Below are 26,507 nucleotides of genomic sequence, written 5' to 3'. Positions count from 1 at the left end.
GTGACTGTGGCAATGTATTCCAGCATATGAGAGAGAGACTGAGGCACGAGACAGGGCAGGCTCAGATATGTGGTTCACAGGGTCACTATGAGTTTTAAGTGACTCAATAGTATCCAACAACAACAAGAGAAAAAAATATTTATCTTGCAAATGGAAGTGAAAATTTAAATTTCTTAAGGCAAAGACCATGTTGTTGAGGTCAGTGCCTAACACGACATCTGAACAAAGGAGCAACCCAGCAAATAATATGTTGAATAAGTAAAATGAATGAATGGGTGGATGAATGGATGAACACGTCATGTTGACGATGCTAGGCATGCACAAATAAAAGCAAGGCTATTTATTTCAAGGCCATTCTCTTCAGCAAGAGCTCATAAATATTTACAATTGAAGAAGCTTGTAGAAGATGTGAAAAATCTTGATGTTAAAAAAAAAAAGACAAAAATAACCCAAGTCAGTGTGAACGAAGTAAAAACCAACAGCATATTTTGGGAGCGTTGGTGGAATTCTTTTAGCAAAACCACATTGCTTTAGCTTTAAGAATGCTGCTGTTCAAAATAACCAGGCAATGGTGAAAATACCCTAATGAAATATTGTTTTCCCAAGGTTATCAAAAGTCTAGGTCGGACTCATGGTCCAAAGTAAAATTTTTGTGGCAGGAGAAGAGAAAAACAGAGAGTGAGAGAGATAGAGAGACCACCACCACTATTGACTTTGCAGAGCTATTTATTAGCGAAACTTTTTTTTTTAAAAGATTTCATAACAACTGAAATATGTACAAAGTCTTACAGAATTTACACCATGAAAAGTTTCCTGTGAGTTGATGGCATCTGGAGTACCGCTGCTGGGTACTTCGCAGAGAGACTGTGACAATGACAGAGCAGACTGCTGAGCAGTGACCTTGCTGCTACCCAACCATGGCTCCCAGTCGTCGTCGGCTAGCTACCCTTGAGGGCAGGCGACTGAAAAGAAAAAGAACCCATTGGTAGGCAGCACTGGAGACCAGGAGGGAGAAAAAGCCATAGGGTGCTGTGCTGCTAGTTTCCTATAGCCGCCAAGGAAGCCCACAGCTTGAAGGAACAGCATATGCAAGACAATGCAAGCAAGGTGCTCAAACAGGGCTCAGCGACCAAATGGATTAACGTTCGAAGAGGAGGCTTTATATTTATATGGCTGTGTAATTCCATTTTTGCTCATGTCTCCAAAAAAACCCAACAAATGAACAAGCTCTATTACTTCTCCCAAGTAAAGCACAGAAGGAAAGGAGGGTGAGGGGAAGGAGGAAAGGGAGAAGGGAACTAGAGAGGAAGAAACATAACAGACTGAGCAGTTCTTGACCAAAGGAAGAAGAAAGAAAAAAGAATAAAAGAGAACACTTTGTTTTAAAAATTAAAGGCATTCAGTATCAGCTTTAGGACAGTCATTCCTGTCTAAAGATTAATAGTAGAAACTTCAAAATTATCCCCAAACAAACAGTATCACCAAAACCCCCAACACCCAACTTCCAAGTCATCCTCCATGGTTACAGGCTCATGTTTCACTGAGATCAGTTTTATGCAGAACCATCAGCATTTACATGGAGTCAGACACAAAACTTAGCATTGCTGCCCTACCACCTACCTCAGTAAGTGGCAAAAGAATTTCAATAGGTGAACGATTAACATCAAGCTCACCACTTGAGGTGAGGCCTCTGAACCCTGCCTCAGAAGGAAACCCGGCCTACTTCTATTCTGGGCCAGCTGGTCTCTTTTTAATAGTAGATCTCATTATGTTCCCATGGTTACGGTCTCCTATGTAGGCAAATTGGCGCTTTTTTTTTTAAATTTCAAAAATATTCTACTCTCAACTTAAAAAGCTAGTTGATAAAACTTTTAATTAAGACACAAGAGCGCAGGATATAAAAACACAAGAACCACATAAATATTGAAGAAGTTGTATACCATTTTCGTGTAAACAGTTTTGCTCAAGAACAAGCCCTAATTCGATTCTGGTCTAGTCTGGAACTTTTGGTAGATGAGAAGTGTGTGCGCGCAGCCAGGATCTGTAGGGGGTTCCAGGGGAAGCCAGGTCATCCTCCTGTTGACAGGCATGCAACTCGGAAACTGCACAAGCAACACAAAGAGCGAGGAGAAGCTCACAAGACTGCAGGGGACCTCACGACCTTCACAACTGAGGATGCAGAGCCTGCCCGCCCGCCTCCCGCCCTCGGCCTCGGCGCGTCCTCACACATGGGACACTTTCTGCGACTCGCGCGCCTGTTTGATGCTGTACAACCACTTGATGATTCGCGCGTTTCTCTCGATGGCGGATATTCCGTAGGGCACCCGGTCATTGGCACTGTCGTCATTTCTAAGGTCACTGTTGCTGTCCTGAGACTGTTCACAGTCTGAGCTGATCATGCTGGCGCTGCGGAAGTTGAGGGAGATGATGTCTGAGTTAGCCCTTGCAAAGTTTTCCATGCCCAGGTTTTCCAGCTCCTCGGGGTCCAGGCCACAGTAGTTGAAGAACCGCTCCACGTCGGCGTCCACGCGGAAGTACCTGTCACTCAAGTCTGACTTGGAGCGCTGGAGGGAGGGTCTCCTGCTGACGCCGCAGGTGGGCTCCACGGCATCACCTTCCGGAGACTTGGTGGCGGCCAGGGCGGCGATCTTGGGCTTGGGGGGCAGGGGAGGCGCGGAGCTGCTGCAGGGGATTGCTTTCAGAGGCTTGGCGCTGGTCACCTTGCGGATGTCTGAGGAGCTGTGAGACACATGCAGGAAGGACTCGGCCGACTGCTCCAGGAGCCGCCGGCCTCCGTGAGTGCTGCCATCCTGCGCGCTGCCCTGGCCATGGGTAGGGTAGACCTTCAGGGACTCCGCGAAGGAGTGGCGGTGCAGGTCCATGGCATCGGCACGGTGAGGCGGCCAGTTTCGGGGGCCATGCTTGTGGCCCGAGCCGGAGCTGGAGCCTTCGGAGCTGTTGATGATGTTCTTCAGGATCTCGAGCTTCAGGTTCTCCCTCTGCACGCCGCTCTCCGTCTTGGCGCTGGTACCCAGCACGCGGAGGGTAGGGCTGCCCAGCGAGCGCTTAGCTGTTGGGCACACGGGGGGCTTGGCCAGCACGGCCGGCTTCACGGGCTCCTGCTTGGCATTGATCACCTCCTGGCTCTTGACGTACTTGGCCTTGTCGGCCTCCAACCGCTCCACGGCGCTCAGCCTCTTGGGGTTGGGCTCAGCCTGCCTGCGGAAGTAGTCGGGGCCCTTGTTGAGGATGCGCAGGGGCACCGCCGAGGTGAAGGTGCCGGCCGGGCTGACCGGCTTCACCATGCTACCTGTCTGCAGCGCATCGGTGGGCATGTTGGGCGCTCTCTCCCCGGCGGCCGTGGTGGAGTCTCCTCTGGGCGCCTCCGGAGGGCTGGAATAGACACATGTGCATGAAGCACAAAGGGTGGCCAAGGATCCCGGGGTCTGAGTGTCAGCAGCAGCAGGGCCTCATCTCACAGCTCATCCACAGCCAAGGTGGCTTTGATTTGCTATTCTCCCTGGCGAGGTAGCCTCTGCACAGAAAAGGCCACAAGCCACAAGTTCCTTTAATCTGCTTCACTGCCTCCTTTCTTCTTGTTGAAGGATGTGGGAGTCTCCTCCAGGTCTTTGTGTTCAACTGCAGGCAGGGAGCTGAAACACAAAACAACCAACCACGGGTTAGGACCGGCAGATGACATCACAGCTATAGCAACAGAGCCCCGCTGCTCCTCCGCCTCTGGCTGCAGGCCGCCCAGAGCTCCGGCCCTAGAAGGCAGAGGCTGAAGGAGTCCCGGGCAGTGGCTTCCAGATATCCAGGGACGGCTGGGCTGCGCATCCAGGCCTGAGTCCAACAGCACAGCAAGGGATGCAGCCTTTTGAAGAATTCAAGGACAGATTCCTCCCACGCATGAACGCTCCCGGCTGCCTCACTATTGGTGAGACCTGCCTTTAGACATGTTCTGTTAGCATTCCGTATTCTAGAAGATTCACAGGTGAAGGTTTAGCAAACCCCAGCCCTAGGTCACTAAACACTGCCCTTTCCGGCTTTAGTTTACACTACTGTAGTCATGTCTGTTTGCAACGAAGCAAAACTCCCCACTCTACTACACAGCTACAATAATATTCAGAATCATGACTTCTTTAACTCTTTAGAACCTGAAAAGCAGACAAAGAACAGGATTGGTAGAAATGACAAAAAGTTAAAAAGAATCCCAACATGCTTTCATTATCTTTTGGCCAACTATTTGTAAATGCTCTCTCCTTTAAATCTAGACACACCTGTAGATTAACTATGACAACAGGTAACATGATTATAATTACACATCGTAATTTTTCCACACATAATAAGCAGCAATCAAAAGTTTCTTTTGTGGTGTCTATATCTCCTGTAGTATTTAGGGCAAAAAAAAACTCAATATGTCAATCATATACAAATACTTTACCTTCAAAAAAAAAAATACTTTACCTTCTTAAAAACTTGTATTATAGTAAAGCATTTTAAAGACTGAAACTTCTGAACTTGTCTCTAACACACACACACACACACACGCACGCGCGAGAATTTAACACTTATCAATATTCCCAGTACAAAAGCTATTGCGAAGTCATTCTGTTTAATATATGACATAATGTAGCATTTAATTTCTCTTTAGGGCAACTCTAAGGCCAATTCTGCTAACAGAAAACATTTACAACCATGTTAACATTCCAAAGCCACTAGTTAATGACTTTACTGGCATTTTTTATTATAATTAGGAATACCAAATAATTTTTTAAAAATCCCAATACATTGGCATTGAGCAGGAAATGACTCCTGGTTGACCTACCACTGGGTTTTAAAAGGCTGGAAATCACACAGGAGGAGACTGCCCATAGTTCTTCTGTGGAACAGTTGATAGATCAGAACCACTTGTCTTTGGGTTGGCAGTGTAACTCCCCACCCACCAGGTCACCAGTCATTAAATGTAACTAACATACCAAATAATTGGCAAAGTGAGTAAGATGCTAATACTAGAATTTACTCCCCAGGTAAGAAAATGAAGTGGCTACTGATAAGAAGCCAATGCAAAAAGAAGGTCTGATACCTCTTTCCATCTTCTGGAACATTTAGTCTCTAAATGCAAGCCATTGTTTTGTGAGGGACCATTCTGGTAAAGGGCTTTGTTCTAATAAAACCATATTCACATTTAAGATCTGAGGAGCCCAAAGCAATTTCTACATCACAGTTTCCACTAATCATGCAGTTCTATTTTGATAATTCAATTCTGTTTACAACAACCCCCTCTTATTAAGATTAAATAATATTTTCCAAAAAACATTATTTTGAGTAAGATGACAGGAGATCCCAGATTTCTCTAAGGAGTCACAGTGTCTGCTCCGGCTTGTGCACAGGTCCACCACCATGAGTGCCTACAGGGATGAGCCTGGCTTTGCTGGGATGACAACTTTATTCCCTCCACCCAGGGGCCCAGGAGTGGGGAAGGAGGGACAGAGCCTGGGTGGAGAGAGGCAGCCCTGTGCGCCTCTGTAAGAGCAGAACAAGCCTTGTGTCACCTAAAGGGTGGTGGAAAGCTCCCCACCAAATGCCTCTGGGGACCACAGGGTTGGCATCCACCCCCAGCACTTCTGAAACACCAAAGCTGATCTGTAGCAGGTAGGCAACACTACATGCTTCCTTATTCCTGGGATCTGACTCTTCAGGAGTCAGGTAAGGAGGTTCTTGGACTAGATTCCTGCGGGCTTGCCCAGCTCTAAAATGATACGGTTCCAAGGCCCTAAGCCTTCCTATCACTTGCTTGCCACACCAGAGTGGTATTAATATTGTTCCAATGCTGGAAGCTATGTCATTTGTATTTTCAAACTCCAGCACGGTAATCCACGGGGCATAGATTCTGGGCGAGTTGAACAGACTACAAAAGGCTTGGTGAGCTACTACTTAAAATTTGTTAGTGTTATGTGCTGTTGAGTCATCTGCGTCTCATAGTGACCCTATGTACAACATCCCTAAACTCTGCTCTATCCTGTGCCCATCTTACTGTCTCTGACACACCTACCCCCCATTGCCCCAGTCAAGGAATCAATCCATTTCATCGAGGGTCTTCCTCTCTTGCGTTGTCCTTTCACCCTTCCAATCATGATGCCCCTCTCCAAGGACTGGTCCCTCCTTGTTGCCTGTCCGAAGCGTGTCAGACGAAGCTTCAGAATCCTTGCCTCCAAGAAGCATCCTGACCTCACCCTCTGTAGGAGGAATCTGTTTGTTCTCCTGGCAGTCCACGGTATATTCAATACTCTACTCCAGCACTACAGCTCCAAGGCATCAATTCTCCTTCTATCATCTCTAGTTATTTTCCAGCTTTCTGATGCATAGCAAGTAACTGCAAAGACTAAGGCCTGGATCAGTTGCACCTTAGTCTTCAGAATGACATTGTTGCTCTTCAGTACTCTGCAGAGGTTTCTGAAAGCAGACTTTTCCAGTGCAATTAGTCTCTTACTTTCCTGGCTGCTGGTGCCAAAAGTGTTGATTGTGGAGCCAAGCAAACTAAAACTGTTAATAATCTCAATCTCTTTCTCTATCACGATGCTGCCAATTGGCCTAGTGGTGAGAATCTGTGTTTTCTTAATGTTGAGCTTCAATCCATAATAAAGGCTGCAGTCTGTGACCTTCTGTAGCAAGTGTTTCAGGTCCTCCCAGTTTCAGCAAGCAGGGCTGTGTCATCTGCATAAGACAGATTGTTGATGAGTCTTCCTCCAATCCTAATGCCACACTTCTCCTCATACAGCCCTGCCTTCTGGATAATCTGTTCTGCATATAGACTGACAAGGTATGGAGATAGGACACATCCCTGGCGTACTTAAAATTAGCCAATGGTAAATTCTATTGATCACACCAGCACACTGTTCAATACCATGCAAGGTAAATCCTATAGGCTGGGGGCCACTCAACACACACAGTGGCAGCAAAACTGGACATTGGTTCACATCCAGACAATGTTCAGCTATGTTGTAACAAGGTCACCAGCAGTCACTAGCAACAAGGAGCTAAGCATTAGCTGTTGCCCATTTCAACATGGCACACCAGAGCATTGTAGATGGACATATTTTCTATGTTTTTCTCAGTTTACTGTTATCAAAGACAGATGCTCTTATGAATGATGGATTGTAATTATCATGAAATTTCCACTGGTTAGAGTCCCAGAGCTGCACATGGCCCTCTTCTCTACAGCCAGAAACCCCTTTCACTATGGGTCACGCTGTGCTCCCAATCTGCTGCTAACACTGGGCTCTGAGAAGGTCCAGAAACCAACGATTCATTTCTCAGTGTACAACGGAGAGGAACACCAGTGCATTCTCTAGGCAGCATCCCTCCAGAACAAACTGTCTCCCTTTCATATTGCTTCCGTCCTTCACAGAGAGGAGTAACTGAACAGGAGAGAAAAGGCTGGCTCCAGCAACTCACTGCTGTGGAGCTGGAATCGACTCGTAAATGACCCTTCAATGAGTCTTCAGAGGCTGTGAGTCCCACAGGAGGAGACTGCCCATCTTACTCCTGTGGAGCAAGTTGCTGACTTGAACTACCTGCCTTTGGGTCAACAGCACAACTCCTTACTCACCAAGGACTCACGCTATATTCTGCATCTAGTTACTGTGGAAAATTCAGACCTCACTAAATGCTCCTAATTTTAAAATTCAGTATTATAAAACACTGGAACAGATCTGAGTGCTCATTTGCTTAAAAGAAAATTAGTCTCTTCTCTGTTAATTCTGACTCAGAGTGTCTGCCTATATTATGGGCAAGAACTGCTTTCCAGAGTTTTCTTTATATTCTTTATAGATCGCGGATGCAAGACAGGTCCTCCTGTGTGACCGATCACCTCTGAAAACGAGCTGGAGGTCAGCTATGGATTCATTCTGACTCTATGTCCCTAACAACAGCAACAGAAACAAATCATTTTTTACAAAGATCACCAAGCTGTTGTTCTGTAGTGCCCATGGGGAGGTTCAAATCGACATCCTTTTGGTTAACAGCTGAGGACCAATTGTATGGGTTACATTTGTCTTGCTAAGTAAAAAGATAAAGGTTATTCATGCTTTATCAGTCTTTAAATTTCAAGTAGTAAGGACAGCCTCAGAATTAAAAAGCAAGGAACTGCACAAACCCAGAGCTCATGTAGGGAGTGTTGCTGAGGGCTGTGAGGAAAGGTCATTTCTCAGGTGGGTTAAGGCAAAACACAGAGGTGTACATTGCTGTTTGAAAGGCTGAGTCTGACTAAAACTCTGGTACCTAACATGTCGGTGTCTTGATCCATAAAAATGAGTGTGCAGAATTCAGTGGGTAGGCAATTGTTTTCAACCCAAATAGTCTATTCTTCTAGGGAAGAAACTAGTCAAAGAAGCAGTTTACCTTCAAGGTTAGGAAACATTCTAGAAGAATGACTATTTCTAATTTCCTAATATCAGCTCACAAAACTATATCTATCTATATATCCGTCCTGTTTTGAAATACAGGTTTTGATTTTTTGTTGTTAGTAGTATTTTTTTTTTTTTTTAGTTTGTGTTCACTGACTTTTTGCTTAAGATTTGCCTTTGACTGGGGGCTATTCTCAAGGCTCTATTCTTGGGCTCTCCCACCTTTTCAGGACAGAATCACAGGCTTTTCTCTGACATGAAAATGAACAGACCACAGGACAAAGCTAACTTTCCATTCCTTAAAACACAAAGGGAAATGCACTGAAACCTGGGTGCTTATGGAATTAATCTATTATAAGTACAGATTAATAATTAGTGACTGAAAAGTTTGTTGCTGTTGTTGTTGTTATGTGCCGTCGAGTCGTTTCCAACTCATAGCGACCCTATGCACAACAGCCCTAAACCCTGCTCTATCCTGCGCCAACTACACCGCCTCTGACACACCCCTCCCGATTACCCCAGTCACTGAATCAATCCATCTCATAGAGGGTCTTCCCCTCCTGCGCTGTCCCTCCACCCTCCCAAGCATGATGTCCCTCTCCAAGGACCCGTCCCTCCTGGCAACATGTCCAAAGTATGTCAGACGAAGCCCCAGAATCCTTGCCTCCAAGGAGTAGCTTGGTTTAATCCTCTCCAAGATGAATCTGTTTGTTTTCCTGGCAGTCCATGGTACATTCAGTACCCTTCTCCAGCACCACAGCTCAAAAGCATCCACTCTCCTTCTGTCCTCCCTAGTCATTGTCCAACTCTCTGATGCATAACAAGCGATTGCAAATACCATGGCCTGTATCAGGCGCACCTTAGTCTCCAGAGAGACACTGTTGCTCCTGAGTACCTTTGAGAGGTCCCTAACAGCAGACTTTCCCATCGCGATACGCTTTTTGATTTCCTGACTGCTGGTGCCAAGAGTGTTGACTGTGGAGCCGAGCAAAGTGAAGCTGTGAACACTCTCAATCTCTTCGTCATCCATCCTGACGCTGCCAATTGGTCCAGTGGCGAGAATCTTTGTCTTCTTGACATTGAGCCTTAGTCCATACTGAAGGCTGCAGTCCTTGACCCTTCGCAGCAAGTGCATGAGGTCCTCCTCAGTTTCAGCAAGCAGGGTTGTGTCATCTGCATAACGCAGATTGTTAATAGATCTTCCACCAATCTCCTCATAGAGCCCAGCCTCTCGGATAATCTGCTCTGCATACATGTTAAAAAGGTATGGAGACAGGATGCATCCCTGGCGTACACCCTTCCCAATTTTGAACCATGCAGTGTTACCCTGCTCTGTTCTGACGACTGCCTCTTGATCCAAGTACAGGTTTCGCATTAGCACAATTAAATGTTCTGGGATTCCCATTCTTCTCAGAGTCAGCCACAGTTTGTTATGATCCACACAGCCAAATGCCTTTCCATAATCAATGAAACACAGATAGACATTCTTCTGGTATTCTCTGCTTTCAGCCAAGATCCATCTAACATCAGCAATAATATCCCTAGTACCACGACCTCTTCTAAACCCAGCCTGGACTTCGGGCAGTTCTCTGCTGATGTGCTGTTCTAATCGTTTTTGGATGAAAAGTTTACAATGTGAAAAAAAAAACCCACAAACAAAACAACCACCTGAGACAATCTTCTCTATGGCCCTTGCAGGAAAGTGGTGGGGACATGAGGGAGAAGGAAAGGCACATGGGCTCACTCCACATAGCAAGCCTCCTGAATTCATGGTATATTCGAAAAAGGAAACTCATCCCTGAGCCTGGAGACAACTCTTAGGAGAGCTAAGACACCTATGAGGGATGGAGAGGAAATTATTTTTACTCTTCTACAAAGAGGCCAGTTCTTGGAAAAAGACATCATGCTGGCAAATGTGGAGGGACAAAGAAAGAGAGAAAGTCCCCCAACAAGATTAATTGACATAGTGATTGGAACAATGCGCTGGACCATGAAGGAGATTGTGAGGCTGGTGCAGGACAGGGAAAGGTTTAGATCTGTTGTTCACAGAGTCACTACGAGTCATATCTGACATGACAGCACCTAACAACAACAGAGAGTAAGGAGAAGGCACTAAAGGGTGGTTAAATATGTGACATGGTGAGATGTGTGACTACAGGGGTACAGGATGGACTGCTAAAAGAACAAACACATAGATCTTGGAGAAGGTGCAGCCAGAGTGCTCCCTGGAGGCAAGGCTGGTGACACTTCGTCTCACATACTTTGGGTTTGTTGCTAGGAGAGATTATTCTTAGAGGGGGACATCATGCTTGGGAAGGTGGAGGGATAGCGAAGGCGAGGAAGACCCTCAAGCCAGGTACACAGTAACTGCAGCAATAGGTTCAAGTGAGTCAGAGATGATGCAGATGACATAGGACGGGACAGGGTTCAGCTCTGCTGTTCGTAAGGTCGTTAGGATTTGTACTTGACTATACCTAACAATAACAACGACAGAAGGGTGTAAGGTGGAAAGGAGACCAGTCAGAGCCAAGGGAGGAGGTATTGGGGGACACTAATGTCTGGGCAGCTTACTGCTGCTCCCTGTGCCTCAGGCCTCCTACCCGGAAAATAGGAACAGCTACCATTTAAGGGTTTTGAGAAAGTTAAATAACCCAGCCAGGAGAGGCTTCAAATCAATCCTGGCCAAGAGACTTTACATCATCACAATCTTTGGGGGAGAGTGTTGACAGTCTAAGGTGATGTGAGAGGCATACACAACTTTGAAATGAACGGGCATGGAAACAAAGAGATGCTTTCAGGACAGAAAGACTGCTAGGAGAAGCTGGTAGAGAAGTATCCGGTGACCTTTGTGATGTCCCTGACTGCCCCTCTGGTCCAACCATCTGTCCCTGCTCATTTGCACCCCAGCCCAAGTCACAGGGTCGCGGCCATCCCTCTAAACCAGCCATGCACGCCACACATGGCTGCTGTGCCAGGCCCGCGCCACCCTCCCAGCCCAAGATGGATTCTGATTACAGAGGTCCACAAAACCTGTCATCTCCTTAACATGTATCACAAGTAGTTAAGAATACGGTGATCATCAGAAAAAAAAATTATACTAAGGAGAAAAATTAATACCCAGGTAACAGTTACAGCAGGTCAAAAGATGCAGAGCTGACTCATCCAGAAGTCATTGATTTATTCATTTTAACTCCAAGGACATCAATCTTCCATCATTGTTCCTTTTCCTTGTCTCCTGACATAACCACTGTTATTAGCTCCCTTTACACTGAGAATACCAAGGAAAACAGCAGAAGTGAAGTGTGGGGTGTTGGTGTACACACACACACACACATACATCAAAAAGGACTAAGTAAGTTCACTTTAGAAATTGACTGGAAACCAGTCTGAGGGCCAATCATCTAGATGCATTAAGTCAATATCGTCACCCTTTCGGGGCCTATACTTTTCCGTTCCTTTCTTATCTATACAGTAAAATCTCTGACTACAGCTCTGGCTACTGCCTCACCTGAATGAATTCAGCATGGCTGCCAGCAACTGAATCTTCTTGCCCACAATGCCAGAAATCTGTATGTTCTTTAAAGCCATTGGCTTTTTCTAATACCATTTACCTTTTTTATTTCAATGTTCTCATCACTTTTTAGCTTCTCCTTTCAGTTAGCTAAGAAGCTCACTAGTCCAGTGTGTAAATACTTGGCTATGCACCAAAAGGCTGGCAGTTAAAGTCCACCAGCCACTCAGCAGGCTAAAGATGTGTCGTTTCCTGTTGTGAAAATCTGTTGTTGTGTACTGTCTAATCAGAACTGACCCTCCAGAGGTTTTCAGAGGCAGTAAATTGCATCGGAGAGATGGTCCATCCTTTTCCTGCAGAGCAGGTGGTAGATCTGAACAGTGTGCTGTTGGGTGGGCAGTGTAGCTCCTGACCTCTACCCTCAGAAACCTGACTGGGTGGCGGTATGATTAGAATCAGCCTGAAGGAAGTGATTTTGGTTTAGTTCAGTTAGCAATTCACATGTTATTGAAGAAAAACGATCTCACCCTAGATTTTCATTAAGGGAGTTGTGGTGGCCTAATAGTAAGGAGCTGTGCTACTAACCTGAAGGCCTTTGGTTCTAATCCACCAGCTGTTCTGCAATAGAATGGGCAATCTCCTCCCATCCTACTTCCTCCTATGGACTACACCCATAGAATTTCGTATTTGGTTGAATCTTGTTACCTACATATATATGTTTATGCAGAACCTCAGAACATGACCATAATGAAAATATTGTCTGTACAGATCTAGTTAGTGAAGATGAGATCATGCTGGATGAGGGCTGAACAGAAGGGAGAGGGGCTCCAAGTAAAGGCACATAGACAAAGAGAAGATGGCACGTGACAAAAGACCAGAAATGGGGGACACAGACACAGTCAAGGAATACCAGTGTTGCCAGCAGCTGCCAGGGCTAGGAGACGAGGCGCAGACCATCCTCAGAGCTTCCAGACACAGGGCAGCCTGCTGAACCCAGGATCCAGGGCAGTAGTGTTTCCTGGCTTCACGTGTACTTGGGGAGGAGAGGGGCTTGTTTAAAAAGACTCCCACAAACAGGACTTCTGAAGAGGCAAAAGGTTGCCACCCCTGGGACCCGCTGGCCTCAGCCCATGCCAAGGGAAGCTATGGGCACGTAGCTCCTTGAGCATGAGGACGCTCAGTGACCGCCAGGGAGCCTATGCATTCCAAAAGATAACCAGCCCAACTTCACTGCACCCAGGGGACAGAAATACCAGATTACAGCTGTGACAGCCAAGGAACAAGCCTATGTCTCCCCATTTCACTGCGCTCCCCCTCATTCCCTCCATCTCACTCATACACACACGTAGACATGGGAGGGTGGAGGACTCCTAAGGATGTAATGCTGAGCAGCATGAGAGAAGCTAGACAAAGCATGCAAGTCTCCTCCCGCCACTGGCCAAGACTGCGGGCTGAGGTGGGGAAGGGAGATGGCCTTGGGCCCTGTCTGCCATGTCACAAGAGGGACAGGAAGGAGACTCAGCAGGGTGACTTATTAGGTGCAAGAGGAATAAACTCTCTTCCTGTTTATCCCCCAGTGTCTCCAGCCCAGGAAATGAAGCAATTCCAAGTGTTTTCCATCTGTCTGTCTGCCTGCCTGTGGACTTAGTCCTGGTTTTGAAAGGAGGCTGCTGCAGGCCAGCCTGTGAAGGGAAGCCCAGGCTGTGGCTCCTTGGTTACGGCCCAGTGAGGTACAGGCCTGGGATGGCCTCAGGCCCACCTGCCATGAGTAGCTGCTCAAGCTGGGCTTTGTACACAACGGTGAGGACAAGGAATGGGGGTTATGGGGGACAGTGGCAGCTCAGGGTAGATGTCTGCTTTCCACATGCTCATCTCTAGCTAGTGCACCTCATGTGCAGCCTCTACCTGTCTGCCAGCAGAGACCTGGGTGCTGCTGAACAGGTTTCAACAGTTTACAGACTAAGACAGACTAGGAAGAAAGGCCTGGCAATATATTTCCAAAAATAAGAAAATGGTCTTTGCGTGGCTGGGATCACCATGAATTGTGGGTCGAATGCAAGGCAGTTCACAACGACAGCATTACCACCAAACATTTCAGGGACAGTACAAGAATTCAGCGAGGTAATGCCTTCAAAGTGCTCAACGTGCAACTCGGCACAAGACACATAAGCTATTATTACATTTTATTAAAAATGTTCCCCAGTGTCCACAACTTGGAGATGATAATGAACATCATGAAATTTCAAGCCTGCGCTCACTGAATGATCTTTTGTCTTACTCCGATTCCACTGTGCTCAAATGATAATACATGTGCTATTTCTGTCCACAGGGAATGATCTAGAAGTTTCTATTTAAAAAGGCATATCTGTATGACCCCAATTTTATTCGAGTTACAAAGAAAATATGCAGTTTCAGACTTCAAAGCAAATGACTGTGTGTGTGCAAACAGGCTAGAGTGAATAACAAAGCCATTATTTAAGCTGAAATCAAACCTAAAACTGGGAAGAGAAACAGGAGGTCAAAGCTCAACTCATGATGGATTCTTTTATATCATTCTCTAAGGTCATGAAGAAATATTGCTCATGTGCTTCACATTACTTTGCAATTAAAGGCACTGGAAAAACAGGTACACACCACCATTTCTAAAAGCATCTCTTAACACTCCACTCACCATTAGGAGTCTACTCTCCCTCGTATGTCTGGCCAGGGGTTCTGTACGAGTGAGAGAGAATAAGTGGGGTACACTGTGAAATGGGAGATAAAGGTTTGTCCCTTGGCCGTCACAGTCACAGTCACAATCTGGTATTTCTGTCCCCTGGGTGGTGAGCACTTTTGAAATGCCTTCCACTGATTTAAGACAACTAAGATGGAACAGGGTCAAAAGAAAATCCCTTCTCTGGCTCAGCATTCTCCAATGGCATGAGGTAAAGGATGCATTACCATGAGAGGGCCCTGACCTGGGGCCACACAGACAGCCTTCTACCTGGATTATAGGCACCCTCCACTGCACCTGGCCCAACGCTCAAACATCATGTGCAACTGAAGGTATCCTGGGATAAAAACCACCACAAGTGCGTAAGGGGCAGGGCTGCTGAATTCTTAATGAAAATCCCATAGACTGCATGCATGCCTTCCAACGTGCCACCAGTTTTGTGCTCTCCTGGAGACAGCTTCTTCAGTTTTATGGTTAGCTGTGAAGATATGCAAGCTAAATGAACCTAGAACTCAAACGGCCACTGCCTCCTATTAACAGACAAGCCTTCCATAGGCACAGGATACAATTTGTTCATGAATGTGAATCTGGGGCCAGCGGTCCCCACACACAAGGCAGATCGGGGAATGGGGAGTGGCAGCAGCAGAAACGACCTGGAGGTTATTCATTCAGCAACAATCTGAGGAGTGTGCTGAGTGTGCACGCACACACACAACCTCATCAATCTCAGTCACCCTGTTACGAAGGCAGTTCTGATCCCCTTCAACTGGGAAGTGCAGTGACATGGGAGATGGGAACCAGGATTAACGGCTGGCCCATGCCACCCTGACATGGAACATATGGTCCACAGGGTTCAGAGAACCAAAGCTGCTCACTGGAGCTGAGTAGGCCTGAGCTATACAGTGATTTCAGCACACACCATCAGAAAGGTCACCACACTGCCTGAGCATTTCCAAACACATTGTTCATTTCTAGTGGACAGTCTCGGGTGAAAGGAAACAGAATTATTCTGAAAATAAATGCTAAAGCATATGTTATAATAAAATTGTTTAATATCAAAACTTTAAAAGAGCATGAGGTAAAGCACTATGTTTTAGAAGAGAATCTAGTCTGTTTTTAAAAAAAATGCTCACTGATGATCACACGGTTATTAAATATGTGTGATTTTCTTCAGAAATATTCTAATGAGTTTCCCATGCTTAAAATTCAATCCTGTCAATATCTCTAAAACAAAGGTTATTATGCCCACTTTCTAAATGGGGGGGGGGGGAGCCAACCAATCAACCAGACAACCAACCACAAAAAACCCCTCTGAGTTCAGGTAAACTAAGAAACTTATCTAAGATGTTCAGCTACTTGTAATGCAGACTCTACAGAAGTCATGTGTTTATGCCATGGCTGGCCCACTTCAACATATCAATCACACTGAGGTTCGGAGTCTCAAACAGTTATGTGGGAACCATTTAAGGTATCTGAAAATACATTTAAATGGAAAGCTCTGGAGGGGCAGTCCACAGACAGTTGTGATCAGTCAAAGGTGTCACCAGAATCCACTAGCAGCTCTGTGAGAGAAAGATGGTCAATTTCTAGGCTCCACTGGAAGGCTGGAGGGTCAGCAATGACTTGGTTCCAGCTGGATGGCAATGAAGTAGTTATATATCGTGATTCAAATACCCACATTAATTACCTTTTCGTTCCTTACTCTTATTGTACTCAGTGGGCTCAGGTGTGTTGGGGATGGGAAGGACAGTACAGGATAGGACAGCATGGGTTACACTTGACTAAATGGCACCTAATGACAACAAGCTACACAAATCTGCTGGTGGTGACAGTATTACTCATTGTGACCCCAGACACTGCACCAGAACTTCCTTATAGGGTCCTGAGCCTGGAAAACTTTATGACACACCAGATTGTCTCTTCTCTCTCTTGGAGAGAGAATGGTTGGCTTGACCTTTTTGGTTAGCAGCTAATTCACTGAGTCACCAGGCGATGGATTTTTGCCCCAAAAAGGAAGCTATTCAGTTTTTGTCAACTCTGCACCCCCACCCCACCAACATGCTGCTCCAATTATGTGGGTGTTACTCACAGGGGGGTACTATATATGTACAAAATGCACTATTCTTTTATCTACTAACTGTTTAATACCTTCTTCCCTCAAGGTGGAAGAAGAAATAAAATTAAACTCTGCTAAATCAAATAACCAGGCTGCTACTTGTTTACAGCTTACATGATCAAATTTTTCTCTCATTGCTGTTGATTTGGTTCTAACTCAATCCATGGCTGAAAATCACATGAAAGGAGCGAGCGTGTTCCCTTTCTTCCTCTGAATGGCTGGTGGGTTCGAACCACCGTTGGGTTTGGAGCTTGAGCATTGTAAGGTTTTGTTAGTTTTTTTCATTTTCTTTCTTTACCCCAGTGATTGCAAACCTTCCAAATTTGGCTGAGCTTCAATGGAAAGAACGAGATATTAAAAAGAACATTAAGCAACATAAGCCTAGTTTCATTCTGTGTGTCTAGACTAAGCATTTGATGCGTAGGGATCACAGGTTTTTAATTACTATTTTATCAAAGCCCCATGCTTGCTGCTGAGGCAACTGTAACTTACTGACTGCTTCACAAGAATATAGTAGTTGAGTTCTGGGGATTCAGATCTCAGCTCTTTGACTTCTCAGCCAAGTACCTTAACTGTTTATATCACCAAGGGCCTCACAGCTGTTGTTGTTGTGTGCCATCAAGTTGGAAATGACCTGTCACTGACCTCCAGCATGTTTTCAGAGGCTATAAAGCACATGGGAGGAAAAAGCCTACCTTTCTCCCATTGGGCAGCTGGTAAATCAAATTGTGTGCTTTTGGGATTGCAGTGCAGGTTCTTAAAACTGGGCCAGAGATACAGGCAGGGCTGGCCCTCACAAACATTCACTGAACTGAATGAAATGCTAACTGCACACAGTCTACCCTTCTATACTGCACAGACTCAGTGAAGGTGTCCGCTGAAATTGTGGGAAGGTAGGAGCACATGCTACAGATCAGAAACAGTTCTTCACTCTCCTTTTCAGATGGGGCAGCACAGGGCTACCTACCATGCATGGGTGCACAGGCACTGCCAATTTACAAATGAACATGGACCTGTACTTAAAACACACACATGGTACAAAGAGAAATCGAGCAAAGCAGGGTTCTAAGGAAAAGGCTGCAGGATTATTTGGAAAAAGGGGCCTAATATTGTTGATCTCAATTGCGAAGGAACACACAGAACCATTTTCCATCTCTGGATGGGCTCTTAGTAAAGAGGTTATTACAACAACTAGGTTTTGATGTCAAGTGTACTTGGCAAAGATAAACAGAAGGGCTGTTTATTTTCCTCCTTCTCCCCAAGTCTAAGGATTCAGAATGAACTGTGAGATAAGTAATAATCTTCAAAATAAGACATGCAAGACAGATACCTATTTTTGCAGCACATATTTTCATCTTTCAGCACTTAGCAAATCTTAAATAAATCAGTTGAAACCTAGAATAGTACAAGTACATAATTTGCATTTGGAATACTGTTTTTTGGTTCAAGTGACAAGAAGCTAGCTGAATAATGACTCATAATTTCATTCTACCTTACCCAGGACTGTTCTAGCTTGACCTCTTGGGGACAGAACAGCAGGCAGAGGCTGGTGGATGAATGCCTAGGCACTGGCAGAATGTGGAAGGAAAGGGCTGAGAGGAGGAATATGTGGTCTGGATTAGTCTCCTAGAATTGCTGTAATAAGAAATACCACAACCGAGTGGCTTTAGCAAACAATTTTCTCCAGTTCAAGAGGCTAGAAGTCCAAATTAAAGGCAGGAGCTCTTCAGGAGGGTGTGTCAGCTCTTGAGGAAAATCCTTATGGCAGCTCCTCTAGCTTCTGAGCACCTCAGTTCATTGGCAGTTCCCATGTTTGCTCATTTCTTTGTCTTTAAAATACAAAAATTCGTTAGGTTTAAGATGACCCTACATGGGTATCTGTGCTAAAGAGCAAAGATCTCAGTGTAAAGACTAAGGTGTACCTGATCCAAGCCAAGACATTTTCAGTTGCTTCCTATGCATTTCAAAGTTGAACAATGAACCAGAAGGAGAGGAAGAATCCATGCCTTTGAGTTGTGGTGCTGGACTGCCCAAAGATCAAACTAGTTCGTTCTGTAGAAAGTGCAACCAGGGTGCTTCTTAGAGGCAAAGATGATGAAATGTCTCACACACTTTGGGCATACTGGGAGGAGGGGATACTCCTTGGATATGGGTATCATGCTAGTAAAGGTAGAGGACCCTTAACAAGATGGACTGACATAATGACTGCCACACTTACACACATCAGAGATTATTATGACGGTTTAGGATGGGACAAGATTCTAATTTGTTCCTCACAGGGCTGTTAGGAGTAGTGGTCAACAGGCTGACCTGCGACAACCACTACATGGCAAATAAAACAGTTTCCAAAAGGGATTACATACATAGGTTTAATCAAGTTAAGCCCACTCCTGGGGAGTCAATTCTGACTTGTGGTGACTGTCCTTTGGGACAGCAGGAAGCTTTGAACTGTCAACCTTTCTATTAGCAGCCCAACACATTATGCCACCAGGGTTCTTTTTAACATAATACAAAACACTTTATTCCCAAATGGATTTATATGCCCAGGTATAGGGAGCTAGGATTCCAAGAAATCTTTGGGACAAAATGAAATCCCCTTTTGTGGGGGCTCTCACCAGGCAGGAGGCCACTTAGGGATGAGTCTCTGACCCAACATGAAAGAATAAATAATCTAAAATGTAATGTGGTGGCCTTGTGGTTAAGGGACTTGTCCTGCCAACCCAAAGGCAGGTGGTTCAAATCCACCAGCTGCTTCCCAAGAGAAAGGTGGGCAATCTTCCAGGCAATTTACAGCCTCTGAAAACCTACTGGTGGGTCAGCTATGGGTTAATTGACACAACAGCAATGAGTTGTTGTTGTTGACTATAATGTACCAAAAAAGAAGAAGAAACACACAAATCAACAGCTAGAGTTCATTTAGCAGTTTCTCTAAAGTTTATGATAATCTCAAACTCACATTAGAAGTAATGTGCCACACACAGTTCAAATCCAACAGCTGCTATATGGGATCAAGAAATCTGCTCTGGTGCGATTTATTGCCCCTGAAAGCCCACTGAAGGGTAAGCTATGAGTCAGTTCCAACACGATGGTATATAACAAACATTTTTTAACATTATTCCTTGACTCTGTCACATAAAAATAATCTTGTTGTTATGCCAAGTTGCTTGCGACTCATAGCGACCCTATGCACAAGAGCTCTGAACCCTGCCCTGTCCTGAGCCAGTTTCACTGACTTGGACACACCTACGCCCATCACCCCAGTTACTGTATCAATCCATCTCATCTGGAGTCTTCCTCTCCTGTGCTGTCCCTCCCTCCATCCTTCCAAGCAAAATGTCCTTATCTAAGGACTTGTCCCTCCTGGCCATGTACTTAAAGTATGTAAGACAGAGCTTCAAATCCCTAGCCTCCAAGGAGAAACTTGATTTCATCTTTTCCAAAACAGAGCTATTTGTTTTCTTGGCAGTTCATGGTTTGTTCGAGACTCTTCTCCAGCACTACAATTTGAAGGTATCGATTCTTCTGTCATCCTAGTCACTGTTCTGATGCATAGCAAGTAATTGTGAAGATCATGGACTGGATAAGGTGCACCTTAGTCTATAGACTGATACTGTTGCTTCTCAGTACTCTGGAGAGGTCCCTAAAAACAGATTTTCTCAGAGCAATTAAAATTTTAACTTCTTGACTGCTGGTGCCAGGAGTGTTGACTGTGGAGCCAAGCAAGCTCTAATAGTTAACAATCTCAAACTTGTCTCTATCTATCATGGTGCTGCCAATTGGCAGAGTGGTGGGAATCTTTGTCTTCTTGATGTTGAGCTTCAATACATACTGAAGACTACAGTGCTTGACCTGCAGCAAGTGCTTTAGGTCCACCTCAATTTCAGCAAGCAAGCTTTTGTCATCTGCATGATGCAAGTTGCTGATGAGTCTTCCTCCAATCCTGATGCCACATTCCTCCTCATAAAGCCCTACCTCCCCAATGATCTGTTCTGCATATAGACTGAAAGATGTGGAGACAGGATGCATCCCTGACACACTGCTTTCCTAATTTTGAACCATGCAGCATTTCCCTGCTCTGTTCTGAGGACTGTCTCCTGGTCCAAGTAGAGGTTTCCCACAAGCACAATCAAGTGTTCTGCGATTGCCATTTTCCTCAAGGTCAGCCACAATTTGTTATGATCCACACAGGCAATTGCCTTTGCACAGGCAATGAAACACAGATAGACATTCCTCTGGTACTTTCTGCTTTCTGCCAAGATCCAGCTGGTGATAATGTCTCTAGTTCCACGGCCTCTTTTAAACCCAGCTAGTACTTGTAGTAGTTTTCTGTCAATGTACTGCTCCAGTTGTTTCTCGATAATCTCCAGTGGGACTTTGCTTGTGTGTGATACTAGTGATATTGTCTGATAATTTCCACACACTGTTGGGTCACCTTTTTTTTGGAGTGAGGACAAAGATGGATCTCTTCCAGTCAGTTGGCCAGGTAAATGCCCTCCAGATTTTTTGGCTCAACCTGATGAGCACATCCAGGATTTTAACTGACTCTATTTTGAGCAATTTTTGGTTTCCCATGCTTACTTACTAAAGAAAAATGACTCACCCCAAGTGAAAACAAAAAAAAACAAACCAAAAACTGGCTCCTGGAAATAATGTTTTGCTAAGTAGGCTTTTCCTCCCCCCCAAAAGTAAAAGTTTCTGTTTTGCTTTAACCAGATGAGTAATTTTGCTTATGGCAAAGATACTGTTTGTTTAGAGCTTCATTATCCTCAAGCTTTTGATTCTTGCTATGCTCACCTTAAGACGGGAAATATAGGAGCAATTATTTTACTGGATACTTTTTACCTGACACCCCTCATGCTGAGTGGGGACCCCTGCTGAGCAGGAAGCATGAGTCCCATTATGCATGTGGAGAGCATGAGGCTCCAGAGGTTGAAGTGATCTGCTTGAATCTATTTGGGAGAAGGAGCTACTTGTTAACCCCAGGTAAGTCTATGGGCAAAGCCTGCCTTGGTCCTGCTCTGAATGGTTACAGGGACATTGTGGATGTGAGGAGAGATGAGAAGGGGGGCTGGCCTAGGAGTAGCAGCAAAGGAAAACCACCCATCACTGCCCCATGCCACAAGTGGCTTCTACCCATGACCCCCTTTCTGCCACAGACATGGTCTGTGAGACCCTATAGCTGGTAGTGTTTAGGAGGCCACAGATAAACAGCTAAATGAAGTGAGAGGATGTTTTGTCTGAAAACTGAGAGAAGAGAAAGGTGCAAATAATAAACAGCCCAGTGTATCCAAATGTGGCTTCTTTGATGAGATTTTCTAAGGAACTTTCAGAATGTTGCCAACACATCACTAATGAAAAGAAAACAAAATCAAAACTCACTGCTGTGGAGTCAGAACTGACTAATACCTGACCCTCTGAGGCAATAAATCCCAAGGGAGGAGACTGTCCATCTTTCTCCTATAGCCGGTGACTCTTAATAGGCCAGAGAGGTGCCACCTTCCAGAAGGCAGCACAACTCCCTACAGATCCCCAGGGCTCCCACAAAGAGAAAGAATTACTCTAACATCTTGCTAAAGAAATCAGGATATCCTCTAAGTCACAAAAAAAGTAGTAGTGGATTAAGTGAAAAAGAAAAATTGGAATATACCCTGAGAAAATTAGAACTGAGGTACAAACAGAGACTTGTACACCAATGTTCACAGCAGTATTATTCCCCATTGCAGCAACATTGAAACAGCCCAAATGTCCAACCACATCTATATGGACTGAGAAATTATGGTACAGTCACACAATGGAATACTATGCAGCAGGCAGAAACAATGATTTTGAAAATTACTATCTAACTTAGGAGGAACTGGAGAGCATTATGCTAAGTGAATTAACTCAGTCCCATAAGGACAAATACCATTATAGGACCATTATTGTAGAAATAGAAAGGTAACTAGTAAAATATGTATAAGGATCTAAGGTGGGGAGGATGGTAATCATAGGATTATATAATTTGGTGGGTGGAGGGAGAGGTGGGTAAAGGATATGAGAAAGATCCAGTGTGAAAAACAATGTATACAAACTTTGTAAGTAAACCAGCATAAAATAAATTTATTTAAAAAAGAAAAATTAGACTCCATTGTGATGAAACTCCCATCTTTTAGCGAAGAAAGCCCAACAAGAGCAGAATCCCATGACACTCCCACCTTCAGGCCTACTGAAGCAGGAGACATGCATTTAAGGTGGTAAGAAGCTTGCTGTAATCCCAAAGGCACGCCGTATGTACCCACTGCTCTAGTGGTGAAAGCTGAGCAGTATCTACCCACTGCTCTAGTGGTGAAAGCTGAGCAGTCTCCTCCCCTATGTCTATGTTTACTGCCTCTAAAACCTTGCTAGAAGGTGAGCCATCCACCCTGACTCTTGGTACTTAATTACTATGGACAGAAAAATGAAGGGAAGCACAGCGGTGTTCATCCAGTAGATAGTCACTGAGCATCCACCATGCACCAGGACTGGCCTTGAGTTCAGCAGTGACTTAGTATAAAGCAGCCATGTATGAACCGGGCAGAAATGGCTTTTGCGCTTGAGCTGATTCGGAAATCCTAGGCCAAAGGAAATAGCCAATATGCAGAAACTTCCAAGCTGTTCTGAGTTTAACCCCTCTTGCTAGCTAATTTCCTTTATTATGCACATATAGCATTAACATCTTAAAAACAAGGCAGACCTGGACCAAATGGCTTCACTGGTTTTCTTTTTTGTTAACACCTATTGTGCATTTCCCTTTTCTGTGTTAGGAGAATATTCTGAATATTCCGGTCTCTGATAATATGGAAGTTGCTAGTTGTTATCTAAGACATCAGGAAACCCAATGTATGAGTACCCCCTTTTTACACCTTGATCTAAATGGACCTTTGATAGTGTAACTTCTATGAATCTTCCTGTAAACTGCAGGCTTTGGGAGTTTTGGGATGAGCTGGCGTAATGCCCCATAGTCTTTGTCTATAGCCACCTTTTCCCTTTCCCAAGGCATGTTTTATTATACCCTTCCTTGACGTTTAGTAACTGGTGTTTGCTGGGTTTTCCCCCAACAATAGTGAACAAAATGGATTATAGATGTGTGATGTGTACATTTGGTGACAGATTTAACAGTAAATAAGGTAACTACTATACAGTGTGATCATGGCTGTTAGCTGCTGTCATTTTGGTGACCACAGCCACATGGAACCTGATTCGACTGTGCTCTTTGCTAACACCAAGAGCCTTGTAACCAGACCCTAAGACCCGCACGGTCATAGCCCACCTTAGCCTGGAAGCTCTGCTGACATCCGTTCCCGTCACAGCCGGGCAGAAACCTCCAATGTTAGGTGGGGTGTGGCTGCAGGCAGGTGCACTGGCCAGGAATCAAACCCAGGGCTCTAGCATAAAGAGCAAAAGAATTCTATCACGGAACCACCAACATCCTCAACATGATTGTTACAGGCACCAAAAAGAAAAATGAAGCCAGAACCCAACAAAGAGGACAGTATAGTAACAGTGGAATTGAGAGAAAACAGGAAGGAAAAGAGGCAGAGAGTAGAGATGACTTGTCTCAGAGGTGCTGAGCTGAGGTGACAGCCTTGGAGAAAGTGGGCAAAAGAAGAGGTTTTACAGGATGCTAGAAATGATAGTGTGTTTGCACAATGAAGAAAGAACCATAGAAAGAACTAGGTGTATGGTGCAGGACAAAGACGTCAGTCACCCTTACTGCACTGAGGCACAACCTTTACAGGACTGTAACAGGCTGACAGGTGGCAGGCCTTTCGCATCAGAGAAGACTTCCAGAAATAATAACAGCTCTATAGGGACAGCAAGGGACAGTGGTGCCAGAATAGGCCCATGTGTACACTCTACCTTGGCCTCACTGGGCTGTGCAGGTGACAGCTGGTGAGAACAGAAGATACAGGGGAAAATGAATGCTTATGTGGGGAGCTGTCAATCAGGCCACTATCTTCCAGCACAGACTACAGAAAAACAGACCTCGGGGCAAACCCTAACTGAAGTGGGAAACTGCAGTGCTAGAAGTCTCCTTCTGCCAAAAGCAAGACTTCTGATAACTGATAATTTTATCTTTGACAAGTCAGAAGAAGAATGCAGTGCCTCTGTTAATTTAAAATTTACCACCAAGGGGAGGTGTGGAAAAGGTGGGCAAGATCAAACTCCGGGGAAAAACACACTAGGGATTTTGGAGTGTGCAGTAGACACAATGAGAATCCACTCAACAGTTACTAGCATCAACCACAGGCAGGTCCACAGTCACTGGTGAGTGACTCAGAGAAGATTCCACAGCGCCCCTGGTGAGGTGAGGTCATACTAATTCACCACCACTGCAGTGATAATGCTAAGGGAAGGCACCCTGGAAACAGAGCCGATGGAGAGCTGAAAGGCACAGAAAGTAGGCTGGAAAAGAAGTCCATGTGGACTGATGGAAGACGTCCACAGGTGCCAGTGAGGGCTGGTGCAGGGCCAGCCCAGGGCTTCTGGAGGCAGACCTTACAAGCGCCCATGCAGCTCCACTAGTTAGCACTCTGTGCCCTGGGCAACCTTCAGGGAACTCCTCTGTAATATAGGGCTGATCCCACGACCTATCTTAGCACAGGGGGCAATCCCATAAACCAGTGTTTCTTTCATGAGCTGGAGGAAGTCTCATTCGATAGCCATTACAGACTCAGATGCAGATCTACTTAAGGATAGGCTTTTTAACAACTGAAACTGTCTAAAATTAATTGCTTGGCAAAGAAGGGAGCATTTTATCCCCAGGAGTATTCATGCTGGAATGCTGGCTCATCCTCTGCCCAATAACACTTAGAGGCAATTCCTGTTAATGAATGGGAGGGTGGGGAAGAGGAATGCAAAGTTTCTTTGCATTTCTTTGAAAGTTTCCTTATTACCTAGAATTCATTTCCTCTTTTCAAAACAAGAACAAAAAGGCACCTAAAGACAGAGGACAGAAGAAGAAAAAGTTTGAAGATAAAATGTAATAATTAAATTAAAAGAATAACTGCAAAAGAATAAAGAGGAGAACCATGGTGGTACTACAGTTGAACATTTAGCTGCTAACTGAAAGGTCAGTGGTTTGAACACATGAGCCTCTCCCTGTTCAGACAATAGCTTCTTGGATCTATGTATAGAAGGAATACTACATGGTTTAAAATCAGGGAAGACTTGCATAAGGGCTGTGTCCTTTCTCCATATCTATATTCACTCTGTATGCTGAGCAAATCATTTGAGAAGCTGGACTTTAAGAAAAAGAATATAGCATTAAGATTAGAGGAAGTCTCAACAACAACCTATGTCGTGTACATAACACAGCTATGCTTACAGAAAGTAATGAGGATTTAGCTCATAGCTGTTTTTATGGGTTATATCATAACATCAATTTTTATTTTCTTTTTTCTTTTGAAAAATCCTCATCATTGAACCAATAGGCAACACCATGATGCTGTTGGGTGCTGCTGTGTCTATTATGACTCATGGTGACCCTAGGAACAACAGATTTGAATTCTGTCCTGTCTTGTGCCATCCTCTATCTTTGACATATACTTGATCCCACTACTGCAGTCACGGTGCCAATCCATCTTATTGAGGGTCTTCCTAGTATAATGTACTTTTCCAAGAAACAGCCCCTCCTAATGAAATGCCCAAAGTATGTGGGAAGAAGCTTCACCACCTTTGCATGCTGGCTGCACTTCCTCCAAGTCATATTTGTTCTTTTGGCAGTCCTTGGAATATTCA

At 44.9% G+C, this 26,507-nt stretch overlaps 1 protein-coding gene and 1 pseudogene across 1 annotated transcript; both read right to left on the bottom strand.

Annotated features, from left to right (window-relative positions):
• Positions 1-2,222: 2,222 nt before the first annotated feature.
• On the bottom strand, positions 2,223-3,425 carry LOC102847722 (protein FAM110B-like). The gene has a single exon (XM_006902629.1). The coding sequence runs from the start codon at positions 3,333-3,335 to the stop codon at positions 2,223-2,225; it is 1,113 nt and encodes a 370-aa protein (XP_006902691.1). The 5' UTR covers positions 3,336-3,425.
• Positions 3,426-3,568: 143 nt separating this feature from the next.
• The window catches only part of LOC102848940, a 41,866-nt pseudogene continuing 18,927 nt past the window's right edge, over positions 3,569-26,507 (bottom strand).

The sequence above is a fragment of the Elephantulus edwardii genome, unplaced genomic scaffold, assembly GCF_000299155.1.
Source record: "Elephantulus edwardii isolate Elephantulus edwardi_28Jun2011 unplaced genomic scaffold, EleEdw1.0 scaffold00432, whole genome shotgun sequence".
NCBI lineage: Eukaryota > Metazoa > Chordata > Mammalia > Macroscelidea > Macroscelididae > Elephantulus > Elephantulus edwardii.
This window is presented reverse-complemented; position numbering and strand designations above follow the sequence as displayed.